This window comes from Phacochoerus africanus, chromosome 5 (genome assembly GCF_016906955.1).
Source record: "Phacochoerus africanus isolate WHEZ1 chromosome 5, ROS_Pafr_v1, whole genome shotgun sequence".
In the NCBI taxonomy this organism is placed as follows: domain Eukaryota; kingdom Metazoa; phylum Chordata; class Mammalia; order Artiodactyla; family Suidae; genus Phacochoerus; species Phacochoerus africanus.
The window spans coordinates 76,962,603-76,981,366 of record NC_062548.1 but is presented as its reverse complement, the minus strand read 5'-3'; the positions used below and the strand labels follow the sequence as shown (position 1 = coordinate 76,981,366).

The 18,764-nt window shown below is 38.6% G+C and overlaps 2 protein-coding genes across 4 annotated transcripts in view; both read left to right on the top strand.

The window, feature by feature from the left end:
• The window catches only part of ANXA4 (annexin A4), a 69,388-nt gene extending 66,828 nt beyond the window's left edge, over positions 1–2,560 (top strand). For all 3 annotated transcript variants that reach the window (XM_047781866.1, XM_047781867.1, XM_047781865.1), the window contains one exon: positions 1,472–2,560. In XM_047781866.1, the coding sequence (XP_047637822.1) occupies positions 1,472–1,531 (60 nt within the window). In that variant the 3' untranslated portion in view covers positions 1,532–2,560. The remainder of the gene's footprint in view (positions 1–1,471) is intronic.
• Positions 2,561–5,237: 2,677 nt separating this feature from the next.
• The window catches only part of GMCL1 (germ cell-less 1, spermatogenesis associated), a 47,986-nt gene continuing 34,459 nt past the window's right edge, over positions 5,238–18,764 (top strand). Inside the window, exons 1-5 of the mRNA XM_047781864.1 lie at positions 5,238–5,756; positions 12,592–12,715; positions 14,148–14,244; positions 15,694–15,791; positions 18,331–18,443. Coding sequence (XP_047637820.1) covers positions 5,497–5,756; positions 12,592–12,715; positions 14,148–14,244; positions 15,694–15,791; positions 18,331–18,443 — 692 coding nt within the window. The 5' untranslated portion in view covers positions 5,238–5,496. The remainder of the gene's footprint in view (positions 5,757–12,591; positions 12,716–14,147; positions 14,245–15,693; positions 15,792–18,330; positions 18,444–18,764) is intronic.

The window sequence follows — 18,764 nt, the reverse complement described above, 5'->3', positions numbered from 1 at the left end:
CCTGGGAACCTCCATATGCCTTGTGTGCAGCCCTAAAAAGACAAAAAGGCAAAAAAAAAAAAAAAGAAATACATTACCCATTCAATAATAAATGTCAGAAGGAGCAGGAGAGAAATAGAAAATAGTAAATAATAGAAAAAAAAACAAGTAAAATTTAAAATGTAAGTTATAATAATAAACTCTCCAATTAGGTAAAAATATAAAATCCTACTCTATGCCATTTATTAGGAACAGCTGAAATACAGTAATACATTAGAAGCTTTTTTTAAAAAAAAAAAGGCCAAGGAAAAGAACATTTGACAAATAAAAAAGAAAGCTAGGATTATACTATAAGTAATAAAGAATTTAAGAGGAATAGGCATTAACTAGGAAAAAGTGGATCATTTTATATTGATGAGGGCAACAAGTCACAACAGATTAAATTATCACAAAACTACATGCCAAATAGTATTGCATTCAAATATATAAATAAGAAACCTGAGGCCTCAAAAAGTATTTGGTGGAAATATTATGCTAGATAGACTTTCACATATCCTTATCCTTTGGCAGATGAATGAGATTAAGATTGATTTTAATAGATATACATTAAACTTTGAATCCTGTAGACAGACATTCCATCTTTTCTAGTGTCCATGAAGCACTACCAAAAACTGATCTATTAATAATTAGACCATGAAAAATTCTATGTAAAAATTATAGTACCTTTCTGGAAGGCTATTTTGCAGCCCATATTAAAATAAAATGCATGTTCATTAATCTGGCAATTCCCATTTTATGAAAATTTATCCCAAATAAATCATTAAGAAAATGCAAACAACAAAAAAAAAAGATTTCCTGGTGCAGCGGGTTAAGGATCCAATGTTGTCACTGCAGCGGCTGGCTTCAAGGCTGTGGTGTGGGTCTGGGAACATCCAGATGCCTTGGGCAAGGCCAAAAAAAGAAAAAGCACAAAAATTTATAATATGCTTATTGCAACAGTGTTTATAATAGTGAAAAATTACAAACAGCATGTTTCCAAAACGGGGAATCAAATAAGTTATTATACCTATGTATAATGAAAGACTCTGTAACTATTAAGGAATGATGAAGAATATTTAACAAATTAAAATAGGGAAATAGGCTATATTAAGTCAAAAAGCAGAACATGGGAGAATACTAAAATCCCATCACATAGGAATCTATATGTATAGAAAAAAACTTTGGAAGGATATGCAAAAACCAAAATGTTAGGAATAGTTATCTCTAGATGTTGGAGTTAGGGATGATTTTTATATTCTTCTTTTTATCTCTTTATTTCCTACATTGAATAGGTATTCTTTTTGTAATAAAAAGTAACAAATGTCATTTTAAAAAATATCTCTCCAAGAAAAGTCCAGGCGGGATTGAAAAAGTTAACCTAGATGACCTTGAGCTGTGTACTCTATTTCAAAACCCACTCACTTGACTGTAACTTTGCTTTCCTTGCCCCCAGGGTGACACATCGGGAGACTACAGGAAGGTACTACTTATTCTCTGTGGAGGAGATGATTGAAAAATAAAATCCAGAAAGGACAGGAGGATTCCCTACACCTTGGATTTCTTTTAACTTCATTTTTCTGCACTGCTATTAGCATTATCTGAGAATACTTACTTCCAATTAAAACACCTACAGACACCTCCTAGGACACAGACTGTATTATTATTCATCTACAATTACTCATTATGATGCTTTAAAGCTGTACTTGCCTTTCAAAGCTTATAAAACCTAAAAGGAGATTTAAAATTAGAAATAAAAAGGTGCTCCTTGTTTTTAACAGATCTCTTCTTTGTGTTTCATAGGAATTGGAAAATATTAAATTATTTCATGTTTTCTTTTGGGGAAAACTGTTGAAGTGGAAGGTTGGAAAGCTGTTCTTAAATCATTTTTCTTTCCCAATCCTGTTTTTAGGGAGTTTGTATTTCTTGATTTGAAATGGTGAGTATCTAGTTGGTAGGATTATCTATGTCATTTGCTACTTTACAGAATCATACTTTGAAAGCATCTGCAAATCTCCTTTGTTTAGTTTTATCTAAAGTGCTTTTATCTTTATTAAGTTTGTCTCAGGAGACTTCCTTTAGCATATCTAATGTTAAGATCATTTAGTCTCTCTGGGTTGAAGAATACCAAACTCACCAACTCATCTGAACAAATTAAATTCTAAGTGTGGTTATACAGATCATATATGTCTACTTACCAAACATAAATGCTGAACAGTCCACAATATTATGATTAATAATAACAAAATAAAATAATAATAATGGTCTTAATCCAGCTTGAAGAGGAATACAAAAAAATTAAGTGTCAGACTGTGTATTCTGGTGATGAGGTAGTGCTCTGAATTTACTTTTACTTAGAGAAAAATTTTTGTGCTAAAAATAATTTTTAAAATCATTTTCAATCTTGTTGATTTGTAGTAATTTACACTTGCACTGTGCCTTTCAACACTAGAATTATTGTAAAGGTGTATTTGGACTTAATTAAAAATTTCAGTTTGTATAAAACATGGAAAAATAATTTTAATAAAACATGGTATCTTTCAAATGAGGTATGTTCTTTCTCTGACTTTTCCTCTTTAGATTTTTTTCATCCCGAACTCTGAAAGAAGATAGTTCTAAAGAATTTGTGATACTCAGTTTCTATTAGAAAGTACAACATTGAGAAAAAAATAACATTGAGTATGTACCCCTACTGCTGTAAAACTAATGTCCATATATACCAAACACTACTTAATGATATTAAATGATATATTTCATTTCTCTCTGGAAATGAGTGATGCTCTCTGTTATACTAAGTAGAACATTCATTTCAAATAAGAATATTAGTCTTCCTTGTTCATTCTATAATATTTGTTACATTTTGATGGGTGAAATATAAGGATTTGTTTTCTAATTTCTTTCTACTTGCCTATTATATGTGCTTGACTACCCTGAAAGCTATTTACATGAATACTTAGTCATTCCAGTTAATTATAGAAAATAGTACTGTTGCTTTAGTACCTACCCAGAAGAGTATGGAATCTCCAATTTTATTTGGCTTTGGAAGCATTACAAATTTTTGGTAGTTTTATCTTTATATTATACACACTTAGCCAGAATTTTAAAACACACTGCGTACGTTGATGGGAAGCCTTCTAGAGAGTAGGATAAAGCCAACTTGTAGGAATGATTGTCTGTTATATTGAACAAGCATGACTTTGGAATGTAATTACAGGAGCGACTTTGTTTTTTTTCTCCCACTGTCCTTTTTACCTATTAGTGCTTTGGTATAGATGATCAATGCTATGAGACATTGTCAATGCTATGTGACAGCTGATTCTTATGGGCATTCTTCTGAGTTCCTTTACAACTACATCACCAGTAAAGTACTCATCCTGGGTTCCTTTGGCAAAGCAAATGCAATTCTCCTTTTTCAGCCCATAGGAATTTGATGATGTCATCAGGCTGTCTGTACTGAAGTCTGCTTGTCCTTCTACCCAGGCCCCTTAGGATCTAAGATGATCCCATACTGGCTGTCTTATGGTGGCCCACATTTGTCCCATGCACATCCTTTGTGCTGACAAATTCTGGGCATGCAGGCTATGTGCTTGTGGCCATCATTTTCTGCTCTTCCCTTCACCCTTTCTGGCACCAAGCAGACTCAGCCAGCCAGCCTCTTTAAGTTCAGATTTCTCAGAGTGAGTCCAGTGGGACCCCCAAACTAGGTATACCACTGATTGGAGTATAAATTGATGCAGTCATTTCAGAGAGCAATTTGGCAACAGAAAAAGTTCCCAGCAAATTCATTTCTGGGGTTCTATTTGGTGAATCTCTTGCACATGTTCATTGTTGCTCCATAAGAGCATTAAAGTAGATACAACCTAACTCCCTCAATGGGGGAAAGGATAAATTTTGAGTTAGTCACACAACAAGCAATGAAAATTTAGAGATTTGTCCATTGATCAAGTCACAGAAGTATAATTTTGAGAGAGAAGGTGTAGAATGACAGGTATGACTGATTCCATTTAATTACATGTCTAAACGCGCTAAAGAAAATATATTGCTATGGATACAGTTATAAGGACATGTGTGGGAATAATGATACACACCATTCAGAGAATAGTGCTCATTACAGGGGAGGGAGAGAGACTGAGATGGAGAGAGAGCTGCTGCCTGTCTGCATGGTTCTAGTTAAAAGAATGAACAAAGCAAGTATAATACATTAAAGTTATTAAAATGTAAGTTACCATACTTGTGGTGGGTCCACAGGGATTTAGCATACTACCCTATTTGAGTAATTCATTATATTTTATTTAGGGAGTTCCAGTGGTGGCTCAATGGTTAACGAATCCTACTAGAAACCACAAAGTTTCAGGGTCGATCCCTGGCCTCGCATAGTGGGTTAAGGATCCCGCGTTGCTGTGAGCTGTGGTGTAGGTCGCAGAGTTGACTCAGGTCCCACGTTGCTGTTGCTGTGGCTGTGGCTTAGGCCGGCGCTACAGCTCCGAGACTCCTAGCCAGGGAACCTCCATATGCCGTGGGTGCAGCCCTAGAAAAGACAAAAACAAATATTTTATTTAAAATGTGGCAGAAGAGAATCAGGTATTGAAGCTGACTGTCCAGGGTCCACAGCGATGGCTGCGTACTCGAGGCATATAACCTGTAATTTTTGCTCAGACACTTGTAAAATTTTGCTTGGGCCTCCAGAAGGCACTTTAAGCCCTGATAGCCCCGGTACAGATTCTATTTAGACATCCCACTGCCACTAGCAGGGAAGGAAGAGTGCAGGCATTGGCTACCATAATCAGTCAAGGAAAGCGGAGAGGTGCTGCTTAAAAAACCCAACCGTCTGGCAAAGCTCCACATTCCAGGTCCCTCTCACTAGGAAAGCGGGCGCAGGGCGTGGCCCTATTACGTTGTAAATTCCTCCAAAGACCCCCAAACAGCAATGTCTTTTTTGCCGCTTGTTCAGTAGACTTCTGGAGCTTAAGGAACCTTTGCAGAAAGAACAAATGAGCTGGAGTCGCGGGTATCACTAAAACAAAAGGATCTACGAAGTAACGCTAAAGGCTAGGTCTCCCCTGACTCAATGTGGCACAGGAACCCAGCACACTTCAGGGTAGAAGGCGTCAACCCGCGTACACAAGCCCCATCGCCCACCCTCATCCCGTTCTGCGCATGCTCCACCCGCGACGCACACGAGTTTTTCCCCACCCCTTCCGGAGGCTCGCCGTGCGCGTGCGCTGTCGGGTCCGCGCTTTGTTGCGAAAGCTGGGGGCGAGGTCCTGCGGTCCGTGCGCACTGCGCGGCCGGACGCTGCGGGCGGGGCGGAGGATGGAGGCTGTAGCGTCCGCTGCAACGGTCGGGGCTGCGCGTGAGAAGGTGGCGGTGTAGGCGTCTAGGCTACGTGGAGGCCCGCAGTAGCGGCTAGGCCATGGCGGGAGTCTGTCTCGGTTGGGCTCCCTGAGGTGCGCTCCCTGAAGTCCTGGGGAGCTGTGACTCATGGGCTCGCTGAGCAGCCGAGTGCTGCGCCACCCGGGGCGAGCCGGACCCCAGCAGGAGCCGGGTTCTGGGACGGGGGCCTCGGCCCGGAGGCCGGAGACTGGGGGCGACGCGGCCGGCCACGGCTTCTGTTACTGTCCGGGCAGCCGCAAGCGCAAGAGGAGCAGCGGGGCTTTTTGCTACTGTCACCCCGACTCCGAGACAGACGAGGATGAGGAGGAGGGGGACGAGCAGCAGCGGCTCCTCAACACCCCTCGAAGGTACGTGGGGGACGCCCCCACACCTGTTGGGCGGCTTCCGTGGCGGAGTCTGGGGATGAGCCCGGCACCGGGGAGATTTCGGGGAGTGCGGCGCCCCCTAGCCCGTGAAGAGCGGACGTGCTCTTGATAGGGTAAAGGTGGGACCGGTTGGGGTCTGGGAGGATGGGGAACACCTGGGGAGACGCCGGGTATTGTGAATTGTAAACCACGGACGTTGCCAGGGTAGTATTACAGCCCTAGCTTGAGGCTGAGAAACGCCAAACCTGAGCTTGCGCCTCATTAAACCTCAGATAGGGCTGGCCTTTGGTCGTACACCTTGCTTCTCTCGGAGTGGATGGCAGATGAATAAATTGTTTTGCGTCCAGCTGCCTTAAATAGTACAAAACACGTAAATTTAAGTCTCTGAAACGGGCACCCATGTTGTCCACACAATGGAGGGGAAATGACACTCAGAAGCTCTCCTCAACGGTAAAGAGGATATTTATCAAGAGTGGGTACGTTTGTTCTTCACTAGGAACAAAGTCTTTCACCGTCTTTAGTACTCAGAAGTCATTGACCGTGGGTATGTGTAAGGCACCTTGCTTAACCTTTTTTAGAATTGAAAAACGGAATAGTTACTTGTGAACTAAAATGTAGTTTGTAAGTCGAATATATTTTCACAGTCTGGTTGCTCTGTGTTTGTTTTTGGTTTTAGGTCATCAGTGGGACACATAGGTGTAATTTTTTTAATGAAACTTTAAAAGATTCAAAAATTTTATGCTACACACATTACATATTTATTGTAAAATAAGAGAAACATAGGTACTTTCTGTTTATAGTTTGATATAAATCCTTTCATACAGCTTTATGAATACTTCTATTTATTTCCAAAAATGGATCCTCACTGTCAAGTTGTTCACTTACCTTTTTGGAGAAGTAGTGTGGTATAGTTTTAAGAGCTCAGATTCTGTGTTCTAGTCTGCATTTTGCACTTAATAACCTTATTTCCTTAGACGTAAAATGAGATACTAATACTTGCCCTGTAGGGCCTGACAAATATTAGAATGCATACTATATACAGGCCTAGTATGGAAGTACTCAGTAAATACTATGTCTCCTCGAATTGGTTCCTCTTATCTTTACAAAATATAAAAACATTTACATCCTTTGTAGTATAGCCACTGCCACTTTCTTTTGATAAGTATTTAAATGGTATATCTTTTTTTTTAAGCGTTTCTTTTTTTTTTTTTGTCTTTTTTGGGGCCACACCTGCGGCATATGGAGGTTCCTAGGCTAGGGGTCTAATCAGCTGTAGCTGCTGGCCTACACCACAGCAACACCAGATCCTTAACCCATTGAGCGAGGCCAGGGATGGAACCCACAACCTCATGGTTCCTAGTCAGATTCCTTTCTGCTGTGCCACACCTTAAATGGTATATCTTTTAGCATCCTTTCCCATTTAACCTGCTTTTATTTTATTATTATTATTTTTTTTGTCTTTTTTTGCTATTTCTTGGGCCGCTCCTGCGGCATATGGAGGTTCCCAGGCTAGGGGTCGAATCGGAGCTGTAGCTGCAGGCCTACACCAGAGCCACAGCAACGCGGGATCCGAGCCGTGTCTGCAACTTACACTACAGCTCATGGCAACGCTGGATCATTAACCCACTGAGCAAGGCCAGGGACCGAACCCGCAACCTCATGGTTCCTAGTCAGATTCGTTAACCACTGCGCCACGACGGGAACTCCCCATTTAACCTGCTTTTAAAGGAGGTATCTTGTAGACAACATTTAGTTGGTCTAAATCCAATGGAATAATCTCTGCCTTTTAATGTCACTGTAGAAATATATGTTAGGGTCCATTTGAAAGAGAAAAAGCACATAGTAATTTGAACAGGGAAAATTTAATTATTATTAACAAGCAACCAGCATTTAACTACTAAAGGTAAATTCTAAAATAATATGCTAAAAGATCTCTAAAAAATAGAAGACCTCTACTTTTACTGCTAAAGAGATCTCTGAAAATAGAGTAGAGGACATAGGGAGTAATCACTACTTCTGGGGCTGAACAGAATACACAAAAGAAGGAACACGTTTGAAATAGGGGCACCTTTTCCAAGTTGAGATTTATATGTTGGAAGAGTTGTGGCCCACTAGGTGGTACGGAAGTTTGCTAAGATGTGGTAGGCTGAGGCTGGTAAGCAAGAAACTGCCCACTAACATGCCAGCAAAACTTGCTTGGGGACTTCGGGCCCACAAAGCTGAATATACTGTCTAGACCTTTTTAAGAAAATTTTGCCAACCCCTTAACTACATCTGTGGAATGGAATGGATTGTTTCCAGACCAAATCTTTATTAGAAAATGCATATCAAAATCTAGTATGTATTATATCACTGGAAGATGCCTTGTTTATTGAGCTTAGCATGGATGAAGGGTGTAAGAAAATTTTAAGATTAAGAATTTTGTGTATTGGCACTAATATACTTCCTCAGGATGTCTGGTGTGCACTTCCACCTCAGCTACTGCGTGAAAAGCTTTGGTTTCCAGGCCCACCTTCTACCTAATACCTTTTGTCAAATGCATGTTTTACTTTTACATTACATGATTTAAAACTCAACTATTATGCAACCAGATCTTTAATGTTTCATCCATAGATTGTCTCTACAAGTTGAAATCTGGTAAACAGTTACTTGTCGTTATAGCTATGTAAATATTATTCACTGCAGAGTCAAGTAGTATGCTAGGATTGTAAATCATATTTCGTGGGTCCAATGTCACAACTGCTTGTTCTCTTGGGAGAAATTTTCTGACCTCATAATTAAATGGAATCTTTTTCTTACATTCCATCATGTGCATAAAGTCAGGCCCTGCTTTTCTTTGTATCTTATTGGAGCAGTGTCTTTTTTGTATTGCTTTTTTATTTTCCTAGAGTTTCTGTCTGCCTTCCCTCCCATCCCTGCCATTGACAAAAGAATAATACTCGGTACTTCACGATATCTTAAGATTTTTCTCAGAGTATCTTTCGTGATGTGGCGGAAAGGAATCCGACTAGTATCCATGAGGATGCAGGTTTGATCCCTGGCCTTGCTCAGTGGGTTAAGGATCCGGCGTTGCTGTGGCTCTGGTGTAGGCCAGCGGCTACAGCTCCATTAAACCCCTAGCCTGGGAACCTCCATATGCCGTGGCTGTGGCCCTCAGAAAAAAAGACAAAAAGACAAAAATAAATAAATAAAATGCCTTTTGTTATCTTTGATGGTGTTAATTCATTGTCATTTAGCCTACCATATTGTTGAGAAATATGCTGGTCTAATTCTCTGCTTTTTAAGTGACTTTTTTCTCTTTGGAATTCTTTTGATATCTTGAAATTTAACTAGAAGGTGCTTTAAGTGTAGATCTCTTAATGGTCTTGGTACTTGGTGGGTCCTTACAACCTGGAGACTACTTTAGTTTGGGGAAGCGTTCTTCAGTAATTTCCTTTCTCCTGTTGTCTTTGCTTTTTCTTTTCCTTGGAACCCTCTTAACTGGGTTTTGGATTTCTTGGATTATCCCTCTTTCTCTTTTTTTTCCTTTCTAGGTCTTTTTTGCTTTATGTTCTGGGAAATTTCCTTAATTTTCTCATCCTTTTATATATATATATATATATATATATATATATATATATAATTTCAGCAACTGTTTTTGGTCCCTAAGAGTTTTATTCCCCCCATACCTTGTTCTGAATAATCCTTTACCATAACATCCTATTATTTTATAAATATAATAATCTCAACTCTCTAGATGTACTAGTTATAATTAGTGTTTGGGTTTTTCTTTTTTTTTTAATTTTTCTTTTCCCTAAATTATATGCTTCCTCTGATGCTGATGTCTCTCTTTTTCAAAATAGTCTTCAGTGCTCCTAATTTTCCTCATGTTGGGAGATCCTTGGTTTCACACTTCCGATTGAGTAATTAGGGTGTGTGTATTTTAATAGACTAAATAGATGTGTTTCTACTAGGCCTCCCCTTTTATGAGGAAGACTGCCTACCAAGTCGGATTGGGTAGGGCATGCTTTGTTTTAGAGCAGAGATTCACAAGCTTTATTGGTTCACAGTACCCTAAGTGTATCAGCAGTTTTTTTCATATCTTTGGTCCTAAAGAAATATCTCATAGTTAGGTCCAAACAACTTCATTGTGTAGATTGTATAGTATCTGAAAGATGTTGCCATGTTTCCTTTAAACTTAGAATATTTCTCTTTTTTTATTTTTTAAGTTTTTTTGCTTTTTAGGGCTTCGCCCATGGCATATGGAGGTTCCCAGGCTAGAGGTCGAATCGGAGCTACAGCTGCCAGCCTACACCACAGCCACAGCAACATCAGATCCAAGCCAAGTCTGTGACACCGAAACCTTAACCCACTGATCGAGGCCAGGGATCAAACCCGAAACCTAATGGTTCCTAGTTGGATTCATTTCTGCAGCGCCACAATGGGAACTCCTAAAATTAGAATATTTCACATACGTCCCTGAGTGCACTTTGACACACAGTTTGGGAACCATGATTTAGGGTAAGTAAGTTGGGAGCTAACAGGCTGCAAATTCCTCAGATGCCAGAATGAGGATTGCTTTGTCTTGGGCATCTACAACTACACCAAAATCCTTGATCTTCCTGATAGATTTGTTCTCTTTCTGGATTTGTTCTGTTTCTTTCTAGAAAAACTATGGACTCTGTTTGCCTATCTCTAGTCTGGTTATCTGTGCTATCTATTCATAGAGAGTGGAGGAGGCCATTAGGGGAATAAGTTGCCCCATTTTCTGCCTCACTTCTGCCTTCTGTTTCCCTTGAGACCTCAGCCTCCCATCCCCAGCTCTAGGAGTCTGAAGGGCAGATGAGCTTCGGTCTCCATTCTAGACTGTGGTAAATTTGAGCTCTGGAATTCACTGCTCTTCTCCATTCCAATTTGTTTTCTAACTTCCAGATCCGTGGAATTCTCTCGTCATGTGATAAGCCTACCCTCACCTTTTCTTGTGAGTTTCTCTACTTTTACTCTTTTCACGTAATTTGGGGAGAGTGCATTCAGGAACTGGAAACTACATTGTCTCATTTATTTCTTACAGTAACCTGATGAAGAAAATATTAACATCCTCTTTTCACATCTAAAGTAACTGAGCTGTGGTAGAGCTGGAACTCAAACCCAAGTCTGTCCACCACCAAAGCATGTGTGATTTTATTGTCTGTTGGGAAGAGGTGTTAAATCCACTGATTCAAGACATCATCTGAAACAATTCATTTTTTTTTTTAAGATTTATAAAGTGTAACTACTAGGAAAGCTATTAGGATTGGCTAGGAATATAAAAGTTATTGGTCAGCCTCTGCCTATGGCTTCTTACTGGACCATCTTGAGCAATGATTGTCAAACTTAAAAAATTACATCTCTTCCTTTGAATTAAATCTTATGCACAAATCCAAGATGTTTACAGATATGATATATGATGCTGCTCTGGCTGAAGTTAGTTGCGATGCCCAGAGTTAACTCCTTGGCTCTCCTTGGCGGCCCCTAAAGACACTTCTCCTTTGAGCATAGTTGTTACTGTTTTTGCTTTATTTATGGCTGTACCCATGGCATATGGAAGTTCCCTGGGCCAGGGATTGATTCTGAGCAACAGGATTATAGCTCGGATATGGAAGTTCCCTCCAGGTCAGGGATTAAACTGGCACCTCTGCAGCAACACAAGCCACTGCAGTTTTAGTCTTAACCCACTGTGCAGCAGTGAGAACTCCTCTGTTGAGCATAGTTTTGAAAAACTTTGGTCTAAGGCTGCAAACCATTGTCCATTGTGGGGAGGAAAACATTTTAAGTAATTTAAGAATAGTTTGGTATGCTAAAATAAATGTAACTTATTTTTTGAATTACTTGGGTAAGTGAAATTTTCTTCATTTTGTAGTTGTGTCATGCAACTGTATTGACACCTTCCATAGTGCTGATTTCTAAATAAAGAAATAAGCAAAAATCACCACACTGACTTTTCTTTATTAAATAGGTAATTCACTTTGTTCAAAAAGCAGAAATTGCAAAAAAAGGAGTTCCCGTTGTAGCTGAGCGGTAAAGAACCCTGTTAGTATCCATGAGGATGTGGGTTCAATCCCTGGCCTCACTCAGTTAAGGATCTGGTGTTGCTGTGAGCTGTGATGTAGGTCGCAGCTCACAGCATTGCTGTGGCTCTGGTGTCGGCCAGCAGCTACAGCTCCCATTTGACCCCTAGCCTGGGAACGTCCATGTACCACTGATGTGGCCTTAAAAAGCACCCCCCCCCCAAAAAAAAAAGAGAGAAAGAAATTGTGAAAAGGTGTGCAGTGAAAGGTCTCCCTCCCGTGCTGCCCCCGTCTTTCCACTGTTACCACTCTTGGGAACAGAGATAACAATCATTACTAGTTTCTTATATGTTCTTCTATACATGAGCACATTTGAATATATAATATCCTCTATCTCTTTACACAGTGGATAAATTGGCTCTATTTAATAGAAATTGAGCACAAGGAGTATTTTGAGGTTTGTTTGTTTGTTTTTTGGTCTTTTTAGAGCCGCAGCAGTGGCATATGGAGGTTCCCAGGCTAGGGGTCTAATCGGAGCTACAGCTGCCAGCCAACACCACAGCCACAGCAACGCCAGATACAAGCCGCGTCTGCAACCTACACCACAGCCCACGGCAACACCGGAGCTTAACCCACTGAGTAAGGCCAGGGATCAAACCTACAACCTCCTGGTTCCTAGTTGGATTGGTTTCCACTGCGTTACATTGGGAACTCCAGTATTTTGAGTTATACACAAAATTAGTGAAACATTCAGTTTTACACATATGTAACATTTGCATTTCTTTCAACAGGAAAAAATTGAAGAGTACATCCAAATATATTTATCAAACATTATTTTTAAACGGTGAAAACAGTGACATTAAGATTTGTGCTCTAGGGGAAGAGTGGAGCTTACACAAAATATATTTATGTCAAGTAAGTATTTTGTTTTTCTGTTTGAGTAAGCAAGGTAGTCACTTAAACTCTTATAGGCCTTGTTTTTTATCACTGCATTTCCCAGTAATCTTTTGCATTAATAGTAGTTGTTTAAGACCTATCTGATGAGAACTTCTGTTTGTAAAAAAATGTGATGAACATTGTTAATGAAAACTTAGTTTGGTCTGGAAAAACAGATTTTGAGTTTTCATTGTTACACCAGCCTAGGAATACTTTTTTATCATTATTCCAATTAAGGTACTTAATTTTGGTACCTTCTATTGACAAGGGGAAAAGGGAAAAATCATTTAACATTAAAGTTAGGATTGCTGAAATTGTTTATTTTGTATCCTATTATTTCAGTTGGATAAATTCAGCTGAATTGCACTTTTTTAAGGGCTGCACCCACAGCATGCGGAGGTTCCCAGGCTAGGGGTTGAATCAGAGCTTAGCTGCCAGCCTGCACCACAGCAACACCAGATCGCAGCCTCGGCTGTGACCTACACTACACCATAGCTCACAGCAGCACCGGATCCTTAACCCACTGTAACCCACTGAGCAAGGCCAGGGATTGAACCTGCAACCTCATGGATCCTAGTTGGGTTGGTTAACCACTGAGCCACGAAGGGAACTCCCTGAAATGTTGCTTTTAGTTAAGGTCGAATGTGTATGTAAAGTCCTTGGCACTTACTCTCCTCTCTCTCCTGGAAAATGCAGTTAAAGACAAAACCAAAAAAGTATATGGACTAAGTCCTTTAGCTGATATACCTATTTGATTTCTATAAAAATATTACTATCTGCCACCCCATTTTAAAGATTTAGAACTTTCAAAATGAAATGTTCTAATGACTCAGATATTTTAATCATTTATTCTATCATCAGATCTGTTCTCAAGTCACCATTCGAGGCAGTAGAAATAGAATAGTGAACAATTCAGTTTTTATCTTGAGCTTATATTTTCCCTCTTTTTACCATACGACAATAATTATTGTTAACACAGTATAGTATAAGATTGTTCAATAGATTTGAAAGGAATTTTTTTCTCTTACACTTTAATCATCAACTTGAGGACATAGTCCTTATGTTTTTTTTTTTCTCTAAAAGTAGTTTTGTTAATTTAAGGATGAAAATGTCTCTGTTAAAGCTTTCAACTAAGCTAATAAGGTTCAAACAGTAACATAGGAATTCAGTTCAGATAGTAATATGAGAGTTTGGTTTAGTTTTCATTAAGTTATTAAATTTCATTAAAGTATTTTGATAAACTTTATAATGTCCTTATCTTAATTTCTTTTGTCCTATAGACATATTTGACAGTTCTTTTTCTCTTGAAATAGTATGATGGATTAGTTTTGATAGAGTAGTTGCTTGGAGTCAGAAATGGGAAAATAATTTGGAAGACACAAAGTATGGATAATTGTTGTTTTTTTTTAAGTCTGGCTACTTTTCTAGTATGTTCAGCGGTTCTTGGAAAGAATCCAGCATGAATACTATTGAATTGGAGATTCCTGACCAGAATATTGACATAGAAGGTAACCACCATCATAATTACTACTCTGCAAAAATCATAAAAACATAACCTTTTTACTCTTTTGGTAGAAAATATTTTCTTCTAACCTTGTTGATTAGAAAAAAAGCTCCAGGGAGTTCTCTGATTGGCCTAGTGGGCTGAGGCTCCTGCGTTCTCACCGCTGTGGCTCTGGTTGCTGCTGTGCGGCGTAGGTTCAATCCCTGGCCCAGGAATTCCCACATACTGCCTGTGTGGCAAAAAAGAAAAAAAAAATACAAAAAAAAAAACAAAACAAGGGAGAACCTGAAATAAACATTGCAACTCTCATTCAAAAAAAAAAAAAAGAAAGAAAAAAGCTCCATTTACCATCTCAGAATGATGTCTTTATATTGATTTACTCCATAGTTTATCAGCTCTGTTTCACCTATCTCTAATCTCTTTAGTTATGTGGGCCTTATCAGTCTCTTTACTTCAGTTTTGTAAATATGTTTGCCTGGCATATGGAGGATGTAGAGTGAAGGAAAGAAAAGTATGGCCAATAAACAGCAAGCCAATAAATAGTAATTCATTGATTATTCTCTATATATGAAGACCTTTTCTGGGAACAAGTATGTAAATCATGTAGCCAGTATTTTTTAGAGCTATAAGGGTCCTTAGATGAGGAAGCTGAGGCCCAGATGGTTTAAAAGATTTGTTTTAGGCCTCAGAGTAGTTTAGTGAGGCTAGATCAGACTCTAGGTCACCTGACTCCTGTTCCACTGCTCTTGCTTCTGTCTTGGATGGCTCAAGTGTAAGTACATAGTATCACCTCATTGGCAAAGAGAGAAGGATATTTGTAAAGCACATCATGTAGGACATGCATGAGAGTGGCAGTAGGGAAAAGGCTGGACAGGCTTAAATAGCTGTGGTGGCTGGGTGAGAGTGTGGCATGCATAGGACCAGGAGCAATTCCACACTCCCCAGCAGTGAAGCACCGACAAGAAAGCACTAGGGTTGAGATTATCATTGGGTCTGTGTACTTGTCCTTAATGATTGGTTTCCTCAGGAGTATCTTTATAAAACTTTTTCCAAGGATGTCTTAATTGTGACCACTAACTATTTTTAAGATTAGATGTAGATGTGCTTGGGTTTTGGGATGGAAATCCTGTGAAATTGGATTGTTATGGTCATTATACAGCTACAGATGTGATAAATTCATTTGAGTAATAAAAAATTTAAAAAAAGAGAAAGATTAGCTGTAGAAGAATCCAGTGCAGTTTGGAAGAATAAGTGGAAATATATGTCATTGTTATTAAAATTAGCACCATCAGTCCATAACCATTACTAGAATTTTATTTAGTGATGCTAATCTTATCCTTTCATGTACATACTAGATTTAGACATATGTCTTAGTGTATGGAGACAGTTATTGTTATTTTTGTAATACTCTTAAAATTGTAGTTTCATTCTAGCTGTATACTTTTGCTTTCAGCACTGCAAGTGGCATTTGGGTCACTGTATCGTGATGATGTCTTAATAAAGCCCAGTCGAGTCATTGCCATTTTGGCAGCAGCTTGTATGCTACAGTTGGTAAGTATGCGTGTTATTTGAATAAAGGATCACAGTTGTATCTTTATTTCAAGGTATCTGTTCCAAAAACAATAATACAACTCAGCTTTTTATAGTTTTTCAAATGAAATGTATAAATATTCCTTTAGTGATAAATCATTTTAAATGTTTAACCAAAAGCACTTTATTACAAATGAGAGAGTCACAATGCCTGTGTAAAAAGAATGCAAGCTATTTCTGTGTGGATATCTTAGATTGGCTATAATGTGGAAAGAATGTAGTTGTCTTAAGTCTATTTACAGATTTCTATTCATTAATATTGACTGTTACTAAGCATGTGGCTTATGATTATTTACTTAGTTCATAGATTCAGAAAACATTGTTTTCTTAATTATGAAATGATTGTTTATAAGCCACCTAAGTGTATAATCTATTGTTAGGATGACAGATCTCTTCATTCAACAGAAGTGTATGGAGCAATGTGTCAGGCTAGGCATAGAGATCCAAAGGTTAATTAAGATAAAATCCCCATCTTCAAGAAGCTCAAAATTTAATGAGTTTGTACAGTGGAGGAGGGAGGGTTGATATACAGACCCAAAGATGAAGTAGGAGCTGTCTAATATTATAAGTGTGATAATAAACTTTCTGTACCATTCAGTGGATGCACAAAGTGGTCGGTTTAACCGACCAAGGAATATGTGTTTGAGGCTGAGCCTTAAAAACTGAAAATGTATTTATCTGGTGAAGAAAAGAGGGGAAGGTAGAACATTTCAGACAGAAAATTAAGACCTAGAAGTCTGAAACAATGGGGGATTAGAGAATCTGAGTAGAATATAGATCTAGCATAGAATATAAGAAGGGTTATAGAGAGGGAGACAGAGGCCAGATCGTGAAAGTCCCTCTATAGCTTTTCAGAAGCTAAGACTTTAATACTTCTAAGTACATTTGGAAATTTCAAATCACGGGAAAGGCAATTACATTTCAGAAAGAATGCTTCAGGAACAGTGTGAAGGATGAACTGAAAGAAAGATAAGTATAAAACCTATTGTAGTAATCCAAGGGAGGGGACAGTAACAAAAAGCATAGAGAAGGAAAGCTGGATACTGGAGAGGTTAAGCAGGGATAATCCACTGGACTGTGGTGACAGGTGAGATGTCAAAAGGAAGACTTTCAGATGTTTAAAATCCCCATGGAGTCAACATTTTATTTTGACCATTTAAAAAAGTTAATTTTCTTTTTATGTGTCATTTTTATACTGGTTTATTTGAAATATTAGTTAATAGCTTGCTAAATATACTTGGCTGGAGAAATTTGATTTTTAAAATATTTTGATCCTTTCAGTCCTTTTTCCAATAATTATATTTTATTTATTTTTGTCTTTTCTATGGCTGCACCCTCGGCATATGGAGGTCCCCAGGCTAGGGGTCGAATCGGAGCTGTAGCCACTGGCCTACGCCAGAGCCACAGCAACGCGGGATCCGAGCCGCGTCTGACCTACACCACAGCTCACAGCAATGCCGAATCCTTAACCCACTGAGCAAGGCCAGGGGTCAAACCTGCAACCTCATTGTTCCTAGTCGGATTCGTTAACCGCTGTGCCACGATGGGAACTTCTATTTTATTTTTTAACTTTTAATCCTTTTTTGGTTTTGTTCTAAGTTCACTTTCTGCATTACCTTTATGACTTAACTATTTAACAATAATACACTCGCATGATGAATATTTCTTAGAAATTCGTGTAAAAAAATGATAGTATTCTATCCATATATTAAAGTTAGCTATTTGAAATCTATAAAAACATTTTAGATTAAAATTTAAATGTTGAGTTTAAAAATAGTAATATATTTGTGCATTTCTTAGATATCAAGACCTTTAAAGTTTTAAACTTTAATAAAAGCTTTTGGAGTTCCTGTTATGGCTCAGCAGTAACGAACCTCGCTAGTATCCATGAGGACTTGGATTCGATCCCTGGCCTTTCTCAGTGGGTTAGGGATCTGGCTGTGAACTGTGGTGTAGGTTGCAGACTGGGTCGGATCTGGCGTTGCTGTGGCTGTAGCATAGGCCGGCAGCTGCAGCTCTGATTTGACCCCTAGCCTGGGAACCTCCACATGCCGCACTTGTGGCCCCAAAAAGCAAAACAAACAAACCAAAAAATTTTCTGATGAATCATATTGCTTACTTGGCTAGCTCATCACATGGTCATCTGACTATGCAAAAAGGTCTTAGTTTAAAAGGAACAGGCAAAACAGACAGAATGCTACTTAAATTTTCAAAGGTCCCCGAGGTGGGAAGAACAGAAGAGAAAGAGAATAGCAACGATCATCTCTGTCTTATTGCTTTTACCCCCACCTTCCATTTTTCAGTTCCAAGTATTTAGTTGAATACTTGATGGATTTTTAAGTTATTTTTACAGGATTTATTTTTAAGAAAACAATTTTGCTACACTCAAAGAGTTTTCTTTCTTCCTTTGTTTTTTACTTTTTAATATGTAAAAGCACATGTTCAGAGCTAACTTTTCCCATGTGAAATGGGCCTTTCTAGTGCTTATTTATATTTACAGGATGGTTTAATACAGCAGTGTGGTGAGACAATGAAGGAAACAATTAATGTGAAAACTGTATGTGGCTATTACACATCAGCAGGGACCTATGGATTAGATTCTGTAAAGAAAAAGTGAGTTACATTTCTTGTTTTTCCTCTCATCCCACTTTGGGGAATTTGGCTGCTTTAGTTTCTTAAGAGAATGTATAGCTCTAAAAATGAAAAGGAGAATAGATGTCTTACAAAGGTTCCTTTTTACATTTGGACTAATTGGTAAATTCCTCAGAAGTGTGGTTTTTGTAAGTGACTGGGTGGGTTATACCTGCTTATGAAAACTGTGGTTACTCTTTACAGTACATTTCTTTTACATTTTTTTAAGCAATAGGCATAATAGCCATTTACAGTCCTCCCTCACTATCCGCAGGGGATTGGTTCCAAGACCTGGGTGGATAC